The sequence below is a fragment of the Tachyglossus aculeatus genome, chromosome 5 (genome assembly GCF_015852505.1).
Source record: "Tachyglossus aculeatus isolate mTacAcu1 chromosome 5, mTacAcu1.pri, whole genome shotgun sequence".
NCBI classification, from domain to species: domain Eukaryota; kingdom Metazoa; phylum Chordata; class Mammalia; order Monotremata; family Tachyglossidae; genus Tachyglossus; species Tachyglossus aculeatus.
The window spans coordinates 10,357,003-10,379,665 of NC_052070.1; the positions used below are offsets into that span (position 1 = coordinate 10,357,003).

Sequence of the window (22,663 nt, forward strand, 5' to 3'; positions counted from 1 at the left end):
TGTGCAAAGCACTGTTCTAAGCGCACAAGGTGATCAGGTTGTACCACGGGGGGCTCATAGACAATCCCCATTTTACAGATGAGGTAACTGAGGCCCAGAGAAGTTAAGTGACTTGCCCAAAGTCACACAGCTGACAAGTGGTGGAGCCGGGACTTGAACCCATGACCTCTGACTCCAAAGCCCGTGCTCTTCCCACTGAGCCACGCTGCTTCTCTGAATGTACGTAGGTAATCATCCCCCACTGATAATAATAATAATAATAATAATATTTGCTCATTCAATCATATTTATTGAGTGCATACTGTGTGCAGAGCACTGTGCTAAGCACTTGGAAAGTACAATTCAGCAACAGATAGAGACAATCCCTGCCCACAATGGGCTCACAGTCTAGAAGGGGGGAGACAGACATCAAAACAAGTAAACAGGCATCAGTAACATCATTATAAATAGATAGAATTACAGATATATACACATTATTAATTAAAATAAGACAAATTATAATTATAAATAGGTACATATATATACAAGAGCTGTGGGGCGGGGAGGGGGGTAGAGCAAAGGGAGCGAGTTGGGGTGATGGGGAGGGGAGGGGGAGCAGAGGAAAAAGGGGGGCTGAGTCTGGGAAGGCCTCATGGAGGAGGTGAGCTTTCAGTAGGGCTTTGAAGTGGGGAAGTGTACTAGTTTGTCGGATTCGAGAATGCGCTTACTATGTGCCAGGCACAATACTAAGCACTGGGGCAGGTACAATATAATAATAATTATTATTATGGTATTTATTATGCACTTACTATATGCCAGGCACTCTACTAAGTGCTGGGGTAGATACAATGTAATAATAATGATAATAGTTATTATGGTACTTGTTAAGCGCCTACTATGTGCCAAGCACTGTTCTAAGTGCAGGAGTAGATACAAGTAAATCAGATTGGACATAGACCCAGTCCCACATAAGGCTCACAGTCTTAATCCCCATTTTACAGATGATGTAACTGAGGCACAGAGAAGTTAAGCGACTTGCTCAAGGTCACACGGCAGATAAGTGGCAGAATCAGGATTGGAACTCAGGTCCTTCTGGCTCCTAGGCCTGTGCTCTATCCTCTAGGCCAGGCCGCTTCTCTAAGTCACACATGTCTTCAAGTATACACACTTACCTGCACATTTTCATCTGTGTACTCCTAATCTCTGTGTCTGTTACCGCATGATTTAGCGTTACTCGGACAGCACAGAGTTTTTGAAAATCTGGCAGACTGGTGAAGAACAGCGACTCTATCTTGGAATCACTCATATTATTCTGTTGTGGGTCACAGCTTTTTACAAGAAAGATGGTACGGCACCTGTCCAAAAGGCAAGAGCAACCAAAATATTAATTTACGCGTAAAAGAGCAAGCGCATTCATTTATGATAGCAAGGAATAAGACAACACAAAAATAAATACATAGAACACAGCACTTAATATTGGGGGACTGTTTTTCCCCAATTTTCTCCCATGAGTTCTAAATAAGCTAAATGCTAGAGAAATTTGAATCTACATTACAGGATTAAGCAAGGGATTTTTCTCAGATTATACAATTGATATTTACACCCATGTATATGTATTTATGGAGTTAATAATGGCAGCATTTTTAAACACTATGTGCCAAGCACTGTACTAAGCGTTGGGGTAGACACAAGATCATCACGTCTGAAACAGTCCCTTTCCGACGTGGGGCTCACAGTCTAGGAGCAAGAGAGAAGCAGTATGGCCTAGTGGAAAGAATAAGGGCCTGGGAATCAGGGGTCCTGGGTTCTAATTCCAGTTCCACCACTTGTTTGCTGTGTGACCTTGGGCAAGTCATTGAATTTCTCTAGACTGCTAGCTCACTGTGGGCAGGGAATGTGTCTACCAACTCTGTTAAACTGTACTTTAACATAAAGTTAAAGTACAGTTAAACTGTACTTTTAAGCACTTAGTACAGTGCTCTGCACACAGTAAGTGCTCAATAAATGACTGATTGATTCTCTGTGTCTCAGTTACCTCATCTGTAAAATGGGGATTAAATCCTACTCCCTTCAATTCATCTTACTCCCTACTCTCCATTCATCCTACTCTCTCTTACTTAGATTGTGAGGCCCGTATGGGACAGGGACTGCGTCCAATCTGATTGTCTTGTATCTACCCCAGTGCTTAGTGCAGTGCTTTAGCACACAGCAAGTGCTTACCAAGTACAATTAAAGCAACAACTAAACAGGGACTGAACTGCCATTTTTGATGAGTTGTTCTGGTATTTAACTAAGACACCCCTGAAAATGACGTTTTCCTATTGGTGCAAGTATGACTAAAAAGGTCACTTGAGCAGACACACACTGATGAGTGCACAGGCTGGACCTTTGTGTTAGTAGTCACGTTTCTTGTTTGCAGCGTTGTATCAATTTGTAAATTGACTCACTATGCTCGATGTTAAATTGGAGTGAGAATACAAATCTTCTCATTTGCTTTTGAGGCTCTTCCTTCAATATTTTCTGATTTCTCCCCTTCCTTCTTCGCAATGTCTTGAAACACTCTCAGATGATTCTAAAATTACAGAAAAAAACAATCGCAGAGAAAAATCTGCATATGGCGTGTGACCTTGGTCAAGTCACTTCACTTCTCGGTGCCTCAATTCCCTCATCTGTAAAATGGGGATTATGACTGTGAGCCTGATGTGGGACACGTACTGTGCCCTATTTGATTTGCTCATATCCCCGCCAGTGCTAAGTATAGTGGTTGGCACATAGTAAGCACTTAACAAATAGGACAATCATTATTATTGTTTTCTCCAGGAGTGACAGGTACAAGATTTCCTTCTCTCCTTCTACAGCCAGCCCACACCCTCCACTCCTCTGCCACTCACCTCCTCACTGGGCCTTGTTCTCGCCCGTCCCGCCATTGACCCCCGGCCCATGTCCTTCCCCTGGCCTGGAATGCCCTCCCACCACACATCCTCCAAGATAGCTCTCTTCCTCCCTTCAAAGCCCTACTGAGAGCTCACCTCCTCCAGGAGGCCTTCCCAGACTGAGCCCCCCTTTTCCTCTCCTCCTCCCCATCCCCTCCGCCCTACCTCTTTCCCCTCCCCACAGCACTTGTACATATTTGTACATATTTATTACCGTATTTATTTTACTTCTACATATTTACTACTCAATTTTATTAATGATGTGCATTTAGCTATAATTCTATTTATTCTGACGGTTTTGACACCTGTCTGCATGTTTTGTTTTGTTGTCTGTCACCCCTTCTAGATTGTGAGCCCGCTGTTGGGTAGGGACTGTCTCTATCTGTTGCCGACTTGTACCTCCCAAGTGCTTAGTACAGTGCTCTGCACACAGTAAGCGCTCAATAAATACGATTGAATGAAGGAATGAATTTCATGGCTCCTGATTTCTACAACATGGTCTAGTGGACAGACCACAGGTTTGGGAGTCAGAGGACGTGGATCTAAAACTGGCTCTGCTACTTGACTGTTCTGTGACCTTGGTCAAGTCATTTAACTTCTCTAGGCCTCAGTTTCCTTACCTGTAAAATGGAGAACAATATCCTTGTTCTCCCTCCTACTTCGACGGTGAACCGCACGTAGGAGAAGGACTGTGCCTGACTTGATTATCTTGTCTGTACCCTAACACTTAATGCATTGTTTGGCACACAGTAAACCCTTAGCAAAATTACAATTATTACGATCCATTTGTATAGGCAGCTTCTTAATGTTTTTAGCATTGATCAGTCACAATTTTCCACCTATTTTAAAGTTATCGTTATATACAGACAAGAAAAATGAAAACCCAAAATTATGGCCCTTATTTTTGGCCACAAAAATTCAAAAATAGTGGCTATGTATAAACACTATTACATTCAGGTCCTAACGCAGATTAATCCCTAGTACTCTAAATTATTTACTTTTAGAGTTTACAGCCTTTGGGAAAATTGGTAACAGATCTCTGAAGTGCCATTCTGATATTACCACTAATGAATACATTTATTAATTCAGAATGCAAATTTAATACAATATAGAGGAAAAAGATGAGGATTCAGTCCAATATGAGGTCTAACACCAGATTGTTTCCTCTCCATTAAATTATAGAACAGTACTTGGCACACAGTAAGTGCTTAACAAATCCCAGCATTATTATTATTATTAACAAATTCCTTGAGCGTGGGGACTATCTCTTATACTTCCACAGTGGGCTTCCAAGTGCCTAGCGCTGTGCTCTGCCCACAAATGATGTAGGTGGGCAGAGGATGGGTGAGAATCAACTGTCGAAGACTGGTTGAGTATGGCGATCAGAATGGGGGCAACTGCTTTGTCTTCGTGGCTCTGGGATTCATTCATTCAATCGTATTTATTGAGTGCCTACTATGTGCAGAGCACTGTACTAAGTGGTTGGGAATGAATGAATGAATGAATGAAGTATAAGTCGGCAACATATAGAGACGGTCCCTACCCAACAACAGGCGCACAGTCTAGAAGGGGGAGACAGACAACAGAACAAAACAAGTAGACAGGTGTCAAAACCGTCAGAATAAATAGAATTATAGCTACATGCACATTATTAGCAAAATAAATAGAGTAGTAAATATGTACAAGTAAACTAAATAGAGTAATAAATCTGTATCAATATATACAAGTGCTGTGGGGAGGGGAAGGAGGTAAGGTGGGGGATGGGGAGGAGGAGAGGATAAAGGGGGCTCAGTCTGGGAAGGCCTCCTGGAGGAGGTGAGCTCTCAGTAGGGCTTTGAAGGGTGGAAGAGAACTAGCTTGGAGGATGGGTGGAGGGAGGGCATTCCGGGCCAGGGGAAGGATGTGGGCCAGTGGTCGATGGCGGGACAGGCGAGAACGAGGCCCAGTGAGGAGGTTAGAAGCAGCAGAGGAGCGGAGGGTGTGAGCTGGGCTGGAGAAGGAGAGAAGGGAGGTGAGGGAGGAGGGGGCGAAGGGATGGAGAGCCTTGAAGCCGAGAGTGAGGAGTTTTAGGGATGATGGTGATATTCATTCATTCATTCATTCAATCATATTTATTGAGCACTTACTATGTGCAGAGCAATGTACTAGAGGCTTGGGAGAGTACAATATAACAATAAACACAGACACAATTACCTGCCAAGAGGAAGAAAAGTAAACAGCATGTGGCACAGTCGATAACTGCAACAGTTAGGTAAAGGCGGCCCTTACCTATACGCGGAGTGTACATGGGGTGAAAAGGATTGTCTGTCACACCTCGTACACTAGCACAGCACTCAATAAATACATGTATTTATACATACATATATGAAGACTAAGCGCTACATATTTAATATAAATTTAATATATATAGTGCTTACTCTGTGTTGCAGAGAGGCGGCTCCTCACTGCCATTGGATGGTGCAGCCCATGGCCCTGACTTAATTACACAGTGCTTAATTCAGTGTCTTGCACATAGGAAGCACTTAACAAATACCATAAAAAACAACAAAAAATAAAAAACAAACTAAGTGCTTGGGAGACTCCAATAAAATCTGTAGACTACATATGTGGGTGTATATATATGTACATATTTATATCTTTAGCTATATATATATATATATTCATTCAATCATATTTATTGAGCACTTACTGTGTGCAGAGTGCTGTACTAAGTGCTTGGGAGAGTACAATAGAACAATAAACAGATACATTAGCTGCCCACGATGAGCTTATTTATACGTATATAAATAAAATCAATCAATATGGATGAGGTGATACTAATCCTTCCTCCAAGTGACTGGCTTTGTTTAGTCACTTTATTTTCCTGGTACTGAGCACATCTGCCTAAATATATTTCTCACAGAAACGATGGGTGGCTGCTGATGGGTTTCAGCTCTTCGGGTAAACAAAGGAAGGGATGGATCCAAGGTTTCCCAAAATTACAACTCTACTGCTATGGGCCAATTTTAGCCAAGAAGCCTTGGTAAGATTTTTATGGCAAAATCTGTAGGGGAGGGGAAACTGAGAGCTGAGGAGTCCAGAAGTCCCACCATGTAGGCCTCAAGTAAAGGGCAGACTTTACATGGAAATTCATATTGTCTAGCATGTGTGTGTGTGTGTGTATGGCTGTCCAATTGTGCACATTGTCTCTAAGTGTGCACATGTGAAGGAGTCCAAATGTACCCATATGAACCTCTAGACCGATTTGATTGACAGACTGTGAGAGAAGTAATAATAATAATGGTGGTATTTGTTAAGCGCTTACTATGTGCCAGGCAATGCACTAAGCGCTGGGGTCTCTTGACTGTAAACTCATTGTACGTTGGGATCATGGATACCAATTCTGTGGTACTGTATTCTTTTTAGCGCTTAGTTCAGTGCTCTACATGCAATAAGCACTCAATAAGCAGCATGGGCAACAGAGTGGTTTAGTGGAAACAGGAGACCTGAATTCTAACCCCAGCTCTGCCACTTGCCTGCTTTGACTTGGGCCTTCTCGGGGCCTCAGTTTCTCCAACTGAAAAATGGGAACTCGTTTGTCTGTTAGTTATTATATTGTACTCTTCCAAGCACTTACTACAGTGCTCTGCACATGGTCAGCGCCCAGTAAATATGACCGAATGAATGGATACGTTCTCCCTCCTACTTAGACTGTGAGCCCCTCATAGGACCTGATTAGCCTGTAACTACCCCAGCGCTTATAACAGTGCTTCAACACACAAAAAGCACTTTAACAGATATCATAAAAAATACCATTGATTGTCTGACGAATCCAAGAGTGTCTGGATATTTGCGTTTTGGTGGCAGGACTGTGTGTCCAAGGGTACACAGCTTCGGCCTCAAAGCCTGTCTCCCCGCCTCTGGCTGCCTGCACCTGCCTACGGGGCTGAGGAAATTGGGAGAGGCTGGAAATGGCGGGCGATGAAGAGGGGGGATTGGAGAGCGGGGACTGAAAAGAATGAAGGGGGAGGATGGAAGGGGGGGATGGAAGAGAGGGGGTGAAAGGGGGGGACGGAAGAGGGGGGATGGAAGAGGGGGGATGGAAGGGGGGGATGGAAGAGGGGATGGAAGGGGGGATGGAAGGGGGGATGGAAGGGGGAGGGCTGAAGAGAAGGGACTGAAGAGAATGAAGAGGGGGGATTGAAGAGGGGGGATTTAAGAGGGAGGACTGAAGAGAATGAAGAGGGAAGAATGAAGAAGGAGGATTGAAGAGGGGGGACTTAAGGTGGAGACTGAAAAGGGAACTGAAGAGGGGGGACTGAAGAGAATGAAGAGGGAGGATTGAAGAGGGGGGATTGAAGAGAATGAAGAGGTAGGATTGAAGTGGGGGATCGAAGAGGGGGGATGAAAGGGGGGATTGAAGAGAATGAAGAGGGAGGATTGAAGAGGGGGGACTGAAGAGGGAGGACTGAAAAGGGAGGACTGAAGAGAATGAATAGGGAGGATTGAAGGGGGACTTAAGGGGGGGGACTGAAAAGGGAAGTGAAGAGGGGGCATTGAAGGGGGAGACTGAAGAGAATGAAGAGGGAGGACTGAAGGGGGGGACTGAAGAGAAAGAAGAGGTAGGATTGAAGTGGGGGATCAAAGAGGGGGGGATGAAAGGGAGATTGAAGAGAATGAAGAGGGAGGATTGAAGAGGGGGGACTGAAGAGGGAGGACTGAAAAGGGAGGACTGAAGATAATGAATAGGGAGGATTGAAGGGGGGACTTAAGGGGGGGACTGAAAAGGGAACTGAAGAGGGGGGACTGAAGAGAATGAAGAGGGAGGATTGAAGAGGGGGGACTGAAGAGAAAGAAGAGGTAGGATTGAAGTGGGGGATCAAAGTGGGGGGATGAAAGGGGAGAGTGAAGAGAACGAAGAGGGAGGATTGAAGGGGGGGACTGAAGAGGGGGGCTGAAGAGAATGAAGGGGGTGGATTGAAGAGGGGGGAATTGAAGAGTGGGGGACTGAAGAGAATGAAGGGGGAGGACTGAAGGGGGGAATTGAAGAGTGGGGGACTGGAGAGAATGAAGGGGGAGGACTGAAGAGAACGAAGGGGGAGGATTGAAGAGGGGGGAATTGAAGAGGGAGGAATATGAAGGGGGAGGATTGATGAGGGGGGATTAGAAGGGAAGGGATTGAAGGGCTAAAATTGAAAAAGGGAGAATTGAAGAGTGAGGGACTGAACTGGGCATCGGAGGAGGAGGTGGAGGAGGCCTCGGAGGCCTCGACACGTAGGCGGTCCACGCGCCGTGGGCCGCGCCCTCCCCCCGCCGCGCTTTAGTTCAGCGCCGGCCCCTCCCCCCGCCCCCCGGCCCCGCCGCGCGCGCTGCGGCCCCAGAGCCAATCCCGTCGCCGATTCGCGGGAGAGCTCCATCTCCAGCCAATCAGAGGCCGGCGCGAGGGCGCGGGCTTTAGCGTCGAAAGGGCCCTCCGTGGCCCCTGATGCGGCGGTGAGTGGCATCCGTCTCAACCAATAGAAAGGCTCTATTCTCCTGGGGGCCCCGCCCCTCCCTCAGGCGAAAGCGGGAAAAGGGCGCGTGTTCGGGTTGGGGAGTGGGCGCCGCCTAGGGGCGTGCGGGGCCCATTGCACGATGGCTCAGATGATGATGATGATGATGATGATGATAATAATAATAATGTTGGCATTTGTTAAGCGCTTACTATGTGCAAAGCACTGTTCTAAGCGCTTGGGGGGATACAAAGTGATCAGCTTGTCCCACGTGGGGCTCACAGTCTTAATCCCCATTTAACAGATGAGGTAACTGAGGCTCAGAGAAGTTAAGTGACTTGCCCAAGGTCACACAGCAGACATGTGGCGGAGCCGGGATTCGAACCCATGACCTCTGACTCCAAAGCCTGTGCTCTTTCCACTGAGCCACGCTGCTTCTCTAATAATAATAATTATTAATTATATAATAATGATTATGATAATGATAATGATAATAATCAATCAATAATCAATCAATCATATTTATTGAGCACTTACTGTGTGCAGAGCACTGTACTAAGCGCTTTGGAAGTACAAGTTGGCAACACATAGAGACAGTCCCTACCCAACAGTGGGCTCACAATAATTGTGGTACTTGTTAAGCGCTTACTGTATGCCAGGCACCGTACTAAGCACTGGGGTGGATACAAGAAAATAATAATAATAATGATGGCATTTGTTAAGCGCTTATTATGTGCGAAGCACTGTTCTAAGCGCTGGAGGGGGAGATACAAGGTGATCAGGTTGTCCCATGTGGGGCTCACAGTCTTAATCCCCACTTTCCAGATGAGGTAACTGAGGTTCAGAGAAGTTAAGTGACTTGCCCAAAATCACACAGCAGACATGTGGCGGTGTCTGTATTAGAACCCATGACTTCTGGTTCCCAAGCCCGTGCTCTTTCATTCAATCATATTTATTGAGCTTGTACTGTGTGTAGAGCACTGTACTAAGCGTTAGGGAAGTACAAGTTGGTAATATATAGAGACAGTCCCTACCCAACAGCGGGCTCACAGTCTAGAAGAAAATGATGGTTTTTGTTAAACACTTACTGTGTGCCAAGCACTGTTCTAATCAATCAATCAATCAATCGTATTTATTGAGTGCTTACTGTGTGCAGAGCACTGTACTAAGCGCTTGGGAAGTACAAGTTGGCAACATATAGAGACAGTCCCTACCCAACGGTGGGTTCACAGTCTAAAAGGGGGAGACAGAACAAAACCAAACATACTAACAAAATAAAATAAATAGAACAGATATGTACAAGTATAAGCGCTGGGGTAGATACAAGGTAATCAGGTTGTCCCATGTGGGACTCACAGTCTTAATCCCCATTTTACAGATGAGGTAACTGAGGCACAGAGAAGTGAAGTGACTTGCCCAAAGTCACTGCATGGGGCTCACAGCCCTAATCCCCATTTTCCAGGTGAGGGAACTGAGGCCCAGAGAAATGAAATGCCTTGCCCAATGTCACACAGCAGACACGTGGCGGAGCTGGGATTAGAACCCGTGACCTGATGGTGATGACCGTCACCATGATGATCGTGCACCGGCCATGGAGTGAACCCCCAGGCCAAGTTCTTGATGTGTCTACCAACTCTATTGGCTTGTGCTCTCCTAAGCGCTTAGTACAGTGTTAAGTCAATCAATGGTATTTATTGAGTGCTTATTCATTCAATCTCATTTATTAAATGCTTACTACGTGCAGAACACTGTACTAAGTGTTGGGAAGGGTACAATAGAACAATAAACAGACATTCCCTAGCCACAATGAATTTATTCATTCATTCATTCATTCATTCAATTGTATTTATTGAGCGCTTAGTGCAGAGCAATATGCTAAGCGCTTGGGAAGTACAAATCGGCAACATATAGAGACAGTCCCCACCCAACGACGGGCTCACAGACTAGAAGGGGGAGAATTTACAGACTAGAGGACTGCTCTATGTGCAGAGCACTGAACTAAGCGCTTGGGAGAGTACAATGTAACAGAATTGGCAGACACATTCCCTGTCCATAAAGAGCTTACAGTCTAGAGGGGGAAACAGACATTGATATGAATAAATAATCTATCAAGTATAATCTAAAGATATGTACATAAGTGCTGTGAGGTGGGGAGAATAACAGATGTTCAAAGGTCACAGATCCAAGGGCTCACGGACAGTGCTCAATAAATATTCATTCAATCATATTTATTGAGCACTTGTGTGTGGAGCACTGAACTAAGTGCTTAATAACAGATGTTCAAAGGTCACAGATCCAAGGGCTCACAGACAGTGCTCAATAAATATTCATTCAATCATGTTTATTGAGCACTTGTGTGCGGAGCACTGAACTAAGTGCTTAATAACGGATGTTCAAAGGTCACAGATCCAAGGGCTCACAGACAGTGCTCAATAAATATTCATTCAATCATATTTACTGAGCATTTATTGTGTGCGGAGCAGTGTACTAAGTGCTTGGGAGAGCACCATACAACAATAAACAGACACGATCCCTGCCCACAGCGCGAGCTTACAGTCTAGAGAGGGAGAGACAGATATTAATATAAACAAATAAATGTCAGACATAGACACAAGCGGTGTGGGGCAGGCAGGGGGAAGAACAAAGAGAGCAAGTCAGGGGGACATAGAAGGGAGTGGGAGAAGAGGAAAGGGCGGGTTAAATCAGGGAAGTCCTCCTGGAGGAGATGGGCCTCCAATAAGGCTTTGAAGGTGGGGCGAGTCATTGCCTGTGGGATTTGAGTCGGAAAGGCATTTCGGACCAGAGGCAGGATGTGGTCAAGGGGCAGGGGCGAGATAAGAGACCGACTGATCTCAACGGATCTTGTGACCAGTTTGTGAGAATTTGTTTTGTGAAGCAAGAGGCTGCAAAAGCTCTGTTTTGTTTTCTAGCTGAAAGGTGAGGGATGAAAATCATGTCTACCATTCTACTGTGTGAGCTCTCTCAAGCGCTTAGTATAGTGCTCAGCACACAGTATGCACACAATAAATACCACTGAGTGATTGAGGTGAGCGGTGTGATGGGAGGCCTGCGAGTCAGAAGGCCCGGGCTCTAATCTCAGTTCATCCACATGTCTGCTGTGTGACCTTGGGCTAGTCACCTAACTTCTCTGGGCCTCAGTTACATCTGTAAATTGGGGATTAAGGCTCTGAGCCCATGTGGGACTTGGATGGTGTCCAAACAGATTAGCTTGTTATCTACCCCTCCCTTCCTCTCCCCCTCGTCCCCCTCTCCATTCCCCCCATCTTACCTCCTTCCCGTCCCCACAGCACCTGTATATATGTATATATGTTTGTACAGATTTATTACTCTATTTATTTATTTATTTATTTATTTATTTATTTATTTATTTACTTATTTTACTTGTACATATCTATTCTATTTATTGTATTTTGTTAGTGTGTTTGGTTTTGTTCTCTGTCTCCCCCTTTTAGACTGTGAGCCCACTGTTGGGTAGGGACTGTCTCTATATGTTGCCAACTTGTACTTCCCAAGCGCTTAGTACAGTGCTCTGCACACAGTAAGCGCTCAATAAATATGATTGATTGATTGATTGATTACCCCAGTGCTTAGTACAGTGCTTGATATAGGACGTGCTTAACATATACCTTAAAAAAAAACAGGGTCCTTCCCCACTGGAATTTATAGTGTGGACATTGAAGCAGCATGTGGTCTAGTGGAAAGAGCCCAGGCTCGGAGGTCATGGGTTCTAATCCCGGCTCTGCCGTTTATCAGCTGTGTGACTTTGGGCAAGTCACTTCACTTCTCTGTGCCTCAGTTACCCAATCTGTAAAATGGGGATTGAGACTGTGAGCCCCACGTGGGACAACCTAATTACCTTGTATCTTCCCTAGTGCTTAGGACAGTGCTAGGCACATAGTAAGCACTTAACAAATATCATTATTATTACTATCTGAGAATCAAGAGCCCTGAGTTCTAATCATAGTTCAGCCACTTACCTGTGGGGTGACTCTAGGCAAATCACTTAACCTCTTCGGGTCTTCATTAGTCACCTCATTTGTAAAATGGGGATAAAATGCTTACACTCTTTTTCTCTTTGATTATGTTATTAGACTGGTGGTATTGATGCCTATCTACTTGTTTTGTTTTGTTGTCTGTCTTCCCCTTCTAGACTGCGAGCCCGTTGTTGGGTATGGATTGTCTCTATCTGTTGCCAAACTGTACTTTCCAAGCGCTCACTACAGTGCTCTGCACACAGTAAGTGCTCAATAAATGCAATTGAATGAATGAATGAGCCCTGTAAAATGATAATAATAATAATAATTGTGGTATTTAAACAAATCACTTCCCTGTGCCTCAGTTACCTCATCTGTAAAATGGGGATTAAGACTGTGAGCCCTGCATGGGGCAACCTGATTACCTTGTATCTACCCCAGCACTTAGAACAGTGCTTGACACATAGTAAATGCTTAACAAATACTATTATTGTTATTATTATTATTAAGCATTTACTATGTGTCAGGCACTGACCTAAGTGCTGGGGTCGACACAGGATAATCAGGTCAGATACAATCTCCGTTTAAGTAGGGGTAGAAACATTGCCTGATCTGAGTATTTTTTATCTACTTCAGTGTTTAGCACATAGTAAGATTGTTATATTGTAGTAATAATAATAATGGTACTTGTTAAGCACTTACGATGTGTCAGGCACTGTTCTAAGCACTAGAGGAGACACAAATTAGTCAGGTCGTACACAGTCCCTGTCCCACATAGGCTTCACACTCTTAATCCCCATTTTAAAGATGAGGTAACTGAGACCCAGAGTGACTTGCCCAAGGTCACACAGCAGAAGAGTGGCCGAGGCGGGATTAGAACCCATGACCTTCTGACCCTCAGGCCTGGGCGCTATCCACTAAATCACGCTCTCCCGAGCTCTTAAAATAGAGTTCTTCCCCCTCCTAACTCCTCAGCACTTATGTACATATGCACTTATGTACATATGCACTTATGTACACACTGTTGGGTAGGGACTGTCTCTATATGTTGCCAACTTGTACTTCCCAAGCGCTTAGTACAGTGCTCTGCACACAGTAAGCGCTCAATAAATACGATTGATTGATTGATTGATAAGCCCCCTCCTTCCTCTCCCCCTCCTCCCGCCTCCATCCCCCCCGCCTTACCTCCTTCCCCCCCACAGCACCTGTATATATGTATATATGTTTGTACATATTTAGTACTCTATTTATTTATTTATTTTACTTGTGCATATTTATTCTATTTATTTTATTTTGTTAATATGTTTTGTTTTGCTGCCTGTCTCTCCCTTCTACACTGTGAGCCCGCTCTTGGGTAGGGACCGTCTCTATATGTACTTCCCAAGCACTTAGTACAGTGCTCTGCACACAGTAAGCGCTCAATAAATACGATTGAATGAATGAATGTAATTTATGAATTTGTATTAATGTCTGTCTCCCCCACTCTAGACTGTCAGCTCGTTGTGCTGGGAATGTGTCTCTTTATTCTTGTATTGTCCTCTCCCAAGCACTAAGTACAGCACTCTGCACACAGTAAGCGCTCAATAAATACGATTGAATGAATGAATGAATAGTCTGCACAGAGTAAGCGCTCAATGAATATGATCGACTGACTAATAAAAACTGTTTTTATTTTTAGCTAGTGTTGCCCTGAGCAGGAGAATTCTTTTTATTTCTTTTAATGCCATTTGTTAAGAACTGTTTGATTTGTTATGCCAGGCACCATACAAAGCACTGGGGTAGATAGAAGCTAATCAGAGAAGCAGTGTGGCTCAGTGGAAAGAGTGCAGGCTTGGGAGTCAGAGGTCATGGGTTCTAATCCTGGCTCCGCGACTTGTCAGCTGTGTGACTTTGGGTAAGTCACTTAACTTCTCTGTGCCTCAGTTACCTCATCTGGAAAATGGGGATTAAGTCTATGAGCACCATGTGGGACAACCTGATTACCTTGTATCTCCCCAAGTGCTTAGAACGGCGCTTGGCACATAGTAAGCGCTTAACAAATACCAAAATTATTATTATTAATCAGGTTGGTCACAGTCCACGTCCCACATTGAGCTCCTAGTCTTATTCCCTATTTTACAAATGAAGTAACTGAGGCCCAGAGAAGTTTAGTGACTTGCCCAAGGTCGACAAGTGGCGAAGCCGGGATTGGAACCCAAGTCCTTCTGATTATTTATTTATTTATATTAATGTCTATCTCCCTCTCTGGACTTTAAGCACACTGTGGGCAGGGAACGTGTCTGTTGTTATATTGTCCTCTCCCAAGTGTTTTGTCCAGTGCTTTGCACACAGTAAGTGCTCAATAAATCTTCTAGACTGTGAGCCGGCTGTTGGGTAGGGACTGTCTCTATATGTTGCCAACTTGTACTTCGCAAGTGCTTAGTACAGTGCTCGGCACACGGTAAGCACTCAATAAATATGATTGAATGAATGAATGAATGAATAAATATGATTGAGTGAATGAATGAAGTGATGAATCGCAGGCTCGTGCTGTATCCATTAGGCCACACTGCTTCTCGTTGTGACAAAAGTCTCCCACACCCTTGTCTTCAGTCCCCAGGTATTTTAGGTAAATGCAGGTCTTAACGTTGGGCTTGTGGTCAACCCCAGCCACCCGGGTTGGCTCTGGGGAAGTCAGGGATAGTCAGAGAGATTTTTGGGGTGACTGACTCGCTAATGAGAAGCAGCGTGGCTCAGTGGAAAGAGCCCGGGCTTTGGAGTCAGAGGTTGTGGGTTAGCACTTAATAAACACCATCATTATTATTATTATTCATGGCTAGATCTCCCAGCGCCCTACAGCCTTGGCTGTTGGAGGGAGGAAAGAGATCTGAGGAGGCTATGAGAGGAGAGTGGGGTGGGGAGAGTCCTCTTTATACAGGAAAAGCTCAATAAATTCTTTTGCTTGATTGATTCATTGAATTCAATTCAATCATATTTATTGTTTACTGTACTAAACGCTTGGGAAAGTACAATACAACAATAAACAGAGACATTCCCTGACCACAAGGAGCTCACAGTTTAGAGGCTTGATTGATTGACTGATTTGGCTTGCTGTGTCCTCTGGTTCTCTAGGCCAGCAAAGGAACTGGCACCTGACAAAATGAATTCTGTTTTTCCTTTGCTCTTCTCTTTTGCTCCAATTTTACCTTGGGTGTGTTCAGCTGCAGAGGAATATTGGCCCTTGAACAGAATCACAGAAACACAATCAAATTCAGGAGAGACTATGAATGATTCTGGATTCTACCAACTGACTCTAAATGCTAGTTGGGAACTGGCACCTGACAAAATGAATTCTGTTTTTCCTTTGCTCTTCTCTTTTGCTCCAATTTTACCTTGGGTGTGTTCAGCTGCCGTGGAATATTGGCCTTTGAGCAGAATCACAGAAACACAATCAAATTCAGGAGAGACTATGAATGATTCTGGATTCTACCAACTGACTCTAAATGCTAGTTGGGTATTCACATAATAAGGACTTTAACAATCTTTTCTTTCCCTCAACAGTGTCTGCTCTATGGTATGTTCAGCAGCTGCAGAAGAAAAGAGGCTAAAAAGAAGTCAAACAACTGTTGTGATTGCAGAAAACCAAGCAATTAGTTAAAATGAAACAATTTTGGGTCCGGGTTCTTTACCATCCCTTTTTAAGAGCTCTGTTTCAACTTTCAGGTAGAGCTTTGGGAAGAGAAAACAAAATCACTCCCTTAGGTCTAAATGTTCCAGGCTGTTGGAAGGAGAAAGAGAATATTTGAAGAGTTAGGGAGGATTTTGCTTGTTTCAAACTCTTGTTTAATTCTCTTCGGTCTCCCAGGAAGACTTATAATAATAATTATGTTACTTTTTAAGTGCTTATTATATACTAAGCATTGTTCTAAGCGCTGAGCTGGTTACAAGTCAATCAGGTTAGACACTGTTTCTCTCTCACATAGAGCTCACACTCTTAATCCCCATTTTACAGATTGTAATAATGATGATAATAATAATTATGGTACTTGTTAAGCACTTACTATGTGTAGAGTGCTGCTCTAAGCACTGGGGAAGATACAAGTTAATAATAATAATAATGATATTTATTAAGTGCTATGTGCAAAGCACTGTTCATTCATTCATTCATTCAATCGTATTTATTGAGCACTTACTGTGTGGAGAGCACTGTACTAAATGCTTGGGAAGTACTGTTCTAAGCACTGGGGACGTTACAATGTGCGGAGAGCAGCGTGGATCAGTGGAAAGAGCCAGGGCTTTGAAGTCAGAGGTCATGGGTTCAAATCCTGTCTCTGCCAACTGTCAGCTGTGTGACTTTTGGCAAGTCACTTAACTTCTTTGTGCCTCAGTTACCTATCTGTAAAATGGGGATTAATAATAATAATGGCATTTATTAAGCTTCTAGACTGTGAGCCCGCTGTTGGGTAGGGACCATCTCTATGTGTTGCCAACTTGTACTTCCCAAGCGCTTAGTACAGTGCTCTGCACACAGTAAGCGCTCAATAAATATGATTGAATGAATGAATGAACGAAAGGTGATCAGGTTGTCCCACAGGGGGCTCACAGGCTTAATTCCCATTTTACAGATGAGGTAACAGGCACAAGGTAGATTTGTCTTTTTAAATGTTTTTATTTATTCATTCATTCACTCATTCATTCAGTCGTATTTATTGAGGGCTTATTGTATGCAGAGCACTATACTAAGCATTTGGAAATTGCAATTCAGCAACAGAGACAATCCCTGCCCAACACCTGGCTCACAGTCTAGAAGTGGGGAGACAGACATCAAAACAAGTTAACAGACATCAATAGCATCAATAGAAACAAACAGAATTATAAATATACACACATTATTAATAAAATAAATAGAATAAATATGTACATATATACACAAGTGCTGTGGGGCGGGGAGGGGGGTAGAGCAGAGGGAGTGAGTCAAGGTGATAATAATAATAATAATGGTATTTGTTAAGCGCTTACTATGTGCCCTACTGAGAGCTCACTTCCTCCAGGAGGCCTTCCCATACTGAGGCCCCTCCTTCCTCTCCCCCTCCTCCCCCTCTCCATGCCCCCTGCCTTACCTCCTTCCCTTCCCCACAGCACCTGTATATATGTATATGTGTTTGTACCTATTTATTACTCTATTTATTTATTTTACTTGTACATATTCTATTTATTTTATTTTGTTAATATGTTTTGTTTTGTTCTCTGTCTCCCCCTTCTAGACTGTGAGCCCACTGTTGGGTAGGGGCTGTCTCTATATGTTTCCAGCTTGTACTTCCCAAGCACTTAGTCCAGTGCTCTGCACACAGTAAGTGCTCAATAAATACGATTGAATGAATGAATGAATGAATGAATGAATGTGCCAAGCAGCGTGGCTCAGTGGAAAGAGCCCGGGCTTTGGAGTCAGAGGTCATGGGTTCAAATCCCGGCTCCACCAATTGTCTGCTGTGTGACTTTGGGCAAGTCACTTCACTTCTCTAAGCCTCAGTTACCTCATCTGTAAAATGGGGATTAAGACTGTGAGCCCCATGTGGGACAACCTGATCACCTTGTATCCCCTCCAGCGCTTAGAACAGTGCTTTGCACATAGTAAGCGCTTAACAAATGCCATTATTATTATTATTATTATTCTAAACATTGAGGTAGATATAAGGTAAGCAGATTGTCCCAGGTGGGGCTCACAGTCTTAATCCCCATTTTACAGATGGGGTAACTGAGGCACAGAGAAGTGAAGTGACCTGCCCAAAGTCAAACAGCTGATAAGTGGCGGAGCCAGGATTAGAACCCACATCCTCTGACTCCCAAGCCCGGGCTCTTTCCACTAAGCCGAAGGAGAGGGGAGGAGGAGCAGAGGGAAAGGGAAGCTTAGTCTGGTCCCACGAGTACTGGACGGGGGAGGTGGGTGGGCATTGGTGGAGTCTTGTCCATCTCATTCCCTAACGCCCCTCCCGCTGCCCACCAAGGAAAAAGGGTCTGTGAAGATGTCGTCGTCTCCAAGAGCTGCTGAAACTGGAGGCCCCAGCAGGTTTTTTTAAAAAATAATATTTGTTAAGCACTTAGTATGCTCCAGGCACTGTACTAAGCCCTGGGGTAGATACAAGACAGTCAGTTTGGACACAGTCCATGTCCCATGGGGCTCACAGTCTTAATCCCCATTTGACAGATGAGGGAACTGAGGCACAGAGAAGGTAAGAGACAGTGACGGGAGGGCACCGGGCCAGGCCAGAGCTCTTAATAATACGTCTAAACCACCCCTTTTGTCTGAACATCTGTCTCCATTTCCTCTGACCTCTTAAAAATTCTTTCTCTCACTTTGTCCCCCCTTCCCAAACAGCTGCCTTCAACTTTTTTTATGGTATTTAATAATAATAATAATAATAATAATGGCATTTAATAAGCGCTTACTGCGTGCAAAGCACTGTATTTGTTAAGCGCGAAGCAGCGTAGCTCAGTGGAAAGAGCATGGGCTTGGGAGTCAGAGGTCATGGGTTCTAATCCTGGATCCCTCACATGTCTGCTGTGTGACCTTGGGCAAGTCACTTAACTTCTCTGAGCCTCAGTTACCTCATCTGTAAAATGGGGATTAAGACTGTGAGCCCTATGTGGGACAACCTGATCACCTTGTATCCCCCCAGCACTTAGAACAGCGCTTTGCATATAGTAAGCGCTTAACAAATGCCATCATTATTATTACCATTCATTCAATCAATCATATTTATTGAGTGCTTACCGTGTGAAAAGCACTGCAATAATAATGATGATGGCATTTGTTAAGCATTTACTATGAGCAAAGCACTGTTCTAAGTACAGGGGGGAGATACAAGGTGATCAGGTTGTCCCACTGGGGGCTCACAGTCTTAATCCCCATTTTACAGATGAGGTAACCGAGGCTCAGAGAAGTTAAGTGACTTGCCCAAGGTCACACAGCAGACATGTGGCAGAGCCGGGATTCAAACCCATGACCTCTGACTCTCAAGCCCGTGCTATTTTCACTGAGCCACGCCGCTTCCCAAAGCACTTGGGAGAGTACAATATAACAACAGATACATTCCTGCCCACAACAAGCTCACAATCAAATCGGGATGGACACAGTCCCTGTCCCACATGAGGTTCACAGTCTTAATCCCCATTTTACAGATGAGGGAACTGAGGCCCAGAGAAGTGAACTGACTTGCCCAAGTGGCAGACAAGTGGGGGTTGGGATTAGAACCAATCAGTCAGTCGATTGTATTCATTGAGTGTTTACTGTGTGCAGAGCACTGTACTAAACGCTTGGGTGAGTCCCACATAGCAATAGACAGATTCCCTTACAGTTTAGTTGGGGGAGGAAGACATTGATATAGATGAATTAGATGAATTAGAGAAGCAGCGTGGCTCAGTGGAAAGAGCACGGGCTTTGGAGTCAGGGGTCATGGGTTCAAATCCCGACTTCGCCAACTGTCAGCTGTGTGACGCTGGGCAAGTCACTTAACTCCTCTGGGCCTCAGTTACCTCATCTGTAAAACGGGGATTAAGACTGTGAGCCCCTCGTGGGACAACCTGATCACCTTGTAACCTCCCCAGCGCTTAGAACAGTGCTTTGCACATAGTAAGCGCTTAATAAATGCCATTATTATTATTATTATTACTGTGAATAATGCCAGATATGTACATAAACATGTACATAGATATGTTCATCTGTAAAATGGGGATGAAGACTGTGAGCCCCACGTGGGACAACCTCATCACCTTGTATCCCCCCAGCGCTTAGAACAGTACTTTGCACATAGTAAGCGCTTAATAAATGCCATTATTATTATTATTATTATTATTATAAATGCTGTGGGACTGGAAGGTGGGATGAATAACAAGTTGGGCTGACACAGAAGGGAGTGGGGTACTTCCCAAGCGCTTAGTACAGTGCTCTGCACACAGTAAGTGCTCAATAAATACGACTGAATGAATGAAAGAAAGGAGGGCCTAGTCAGGGAAGGCTTCTTGGAGGAGATGGGCCTTCAATAAGGCTTTGAAAGAGGGGAGAGTCATTATTTGTCAGATTTGAGGAGGGAGGGCGTTCCAGGCCAAAGGTGGGAGGTGGGCGAGGGAGTGGTGGCCCACTGTGGAGTGGTGGCTCTCCCTCTTTTAGACTGTGAGCCCACTGTTGGGTAGGGACTGTCTCTATATGTTGCCAACTTGTACTTCCCAAGCGCTTAGTACAGTGCTCTGCACACAGTAAGCGCTCAATAAATACGATTGATTGATTGATTGATTGATTGGTGGCAATCAGTGAGAAGGTTAGCACTAGAGGAGTGAAGCGGTCTGGGTTGGAATATGAGAGTAGCCAGGTGAGATGGAAGGGGGCAAGAGGATGGACTGCTTTAAAGCCAATGATGAGGAGTTTCTGTTCGATGCAGAGGTGGATGGGCAACCAATAGAGATCCGTCACTTCTCTGTGCCTCAGTTTCCACATCTGTAAAATGGGGATTAAGACCGTAAGCCCCGTGTGGGACCCGGATTGCGTTCAACCTGATTTGCTTGTAATAATAATAATGATGGCATTTGTTAAGCGCTTACTACGTGCAAAGCACTGTTCTAAGCGCTGGGGGGTATACAAGGTGATCAGGTTGTCATTCATTCATTCATTCAATCGTATTTGTTGAGCGCTTACTGTGTGCAGAGCAATGTACTAAGCGCTTGGGAAGTACACGTCAGCAACATATAAAGACGGTTCCTACCCCACAACGGGCTCACTGTCTAGAAGGGGGAGACAGGCAGCAGAACAAAACATGTAGACAGGTGTCAAAATCGTGAGAACAAATAGAATTATAGCTATATAATAATAATAATGATGGCATTTATTAAGCACTTACTATGTGCAAAGCACTGTTCTAAGCGCTGGGGTGGCTACAAGGTGATCAGGTTGTCCCACGGGGGGCTCACAGTCTTAATCCCCATTTTACAGATGAGGCAACTGAGGCACAGAGAAGCTAAGTGACCTGCCCAAAGTCACACAGCTGACAATTGGCAGAGCCGGGATTCGAACCCATGAACTCTGACTCCAAAGCCCGGGCTCTTTCCACTGAGCCACGCTGCTTCCCATCATTAACAAAATAAATAGAACAGTAAATATGTACAAGTAAAATAGAGTAGTAACTCTGTACAAATACATACAAGTAATGATGGCATTTATTAAGCGCTTACTATGTGCAAAGCACTGTTCTAAGCGCTGGGGAGGTTACAATAATATCTATAATATCTAATAATATCTATCTATTTATTCATCTATGTATGTATGTATCTATCTATTCATTTATTAATTTTCAAGACGCCCTCAGGGCGAGTGTCCCACTTGGGGCTCACAGTCTTAATCCTCATTTGACAGATGAGGTAACTGAGGCTCAGAGAAGTTAAGTGACTTGCCCAAGGTCACACAGCAGACATGCGGCGGAGCCGGGATTCGAACCCATGACCTTGTACCCACCCCGGTGTTTAGAACAATGCCTGGCACAAAGTAAGCGCTTAATAAATGCCACAGTGATTATTATTATGGACAGGATCACCCAAAATCCCAGGTGGCACCTGTCAATCATATACCCCTGAGCCAATCAGGTTGGGCATCTAAAACAGAGTAAATATCTTGCCCCCATGAGGCAGCCAATACATTTCAAGCGCTCCTCAGAATTGCAACCAAATCCTTAGATTACAAACCTCCCATTACTGGATGGAAAACGAGATTCTGCCCTATTGCTGTAGCCTGTTGGTTATCAATTAATCAGTGAATAGAATTTATTATTATTATTATTATTATTATTAATAATGGTATTTGTTAAGTGCTTATTATGTATGTAATTAGGTTAATAATAATTATTGCGGTATTTGTTAAGCACTTACTATGTGCCAGGCACCGTACTAAGCACTGGAGTGGATACAAGCCAATTCAGTCGGACACAATCCCTGTCCCAGGTGGGGCTCACGGTCTCAATCCCCATTTTACAGATGAGGGAACTGAGGCACAGAGAAGTGAAGTGATTTGCCCAAAGTCACACATCTGACAAGCGGCGGAGGCTGGATTAGAACCCACGACCTCTGATTCCCAAGCCTGGGCTCTTGCCCTCTGAACCACGGTGCTTCTCTGAGTGAGACGGGAAGCTCATCCTTGTAGACTAGTAAACTAATTATGGGCAGGGAACATAACTAATCACTCTGTTGTATCGTACTCTCCCAAGCCCTTAGTACAGTGCTCTGAACATAGTAAGCGCTCAGTAAATATGACTGATTGCTTAAC

General features: G+C 44.3%; 1 protein-coding gene across 2 annotated transcripts in view; it reads right to left on the reverse strand.

Annotated features, from left to right (window-relative positions):
* Positions 1-6,899, reverse strand: part of C5H18orf63 (chromosome 5 C18orf63 homolog) — a 37,147-nt gene extending 30,248 nt beyond the window's left edge. Inside the window, exons 1-3 of one of the 2 annotated variants that reach the window (XM_038747113.1) lie at positions 6,705-6,899; positions 2,427-2,551; positions 1,152-1,334 (exon numbers count right to left, since the gene is read on the reverse strand). In XM_038747113.1, the coding sequence (XP_038603041.1) occupies positions 1,152-1,285 (134 nt within the window). In that variant the 5' untranslated portion in view covers positions 1,286-1,334; positions 2,427-2,551; positions 6,705-6,899. The remainder of the gene's footprint in view (positions 1-1,151; positions 1,335-2,426; positions 2,552-6,704) is intronic. The other variant, XM_038747114.1, reaches the window with a different exon arrangement.
* Between the last annotated feature and the right edge of the window lie 15,764 nt (positions 6,900-22,663).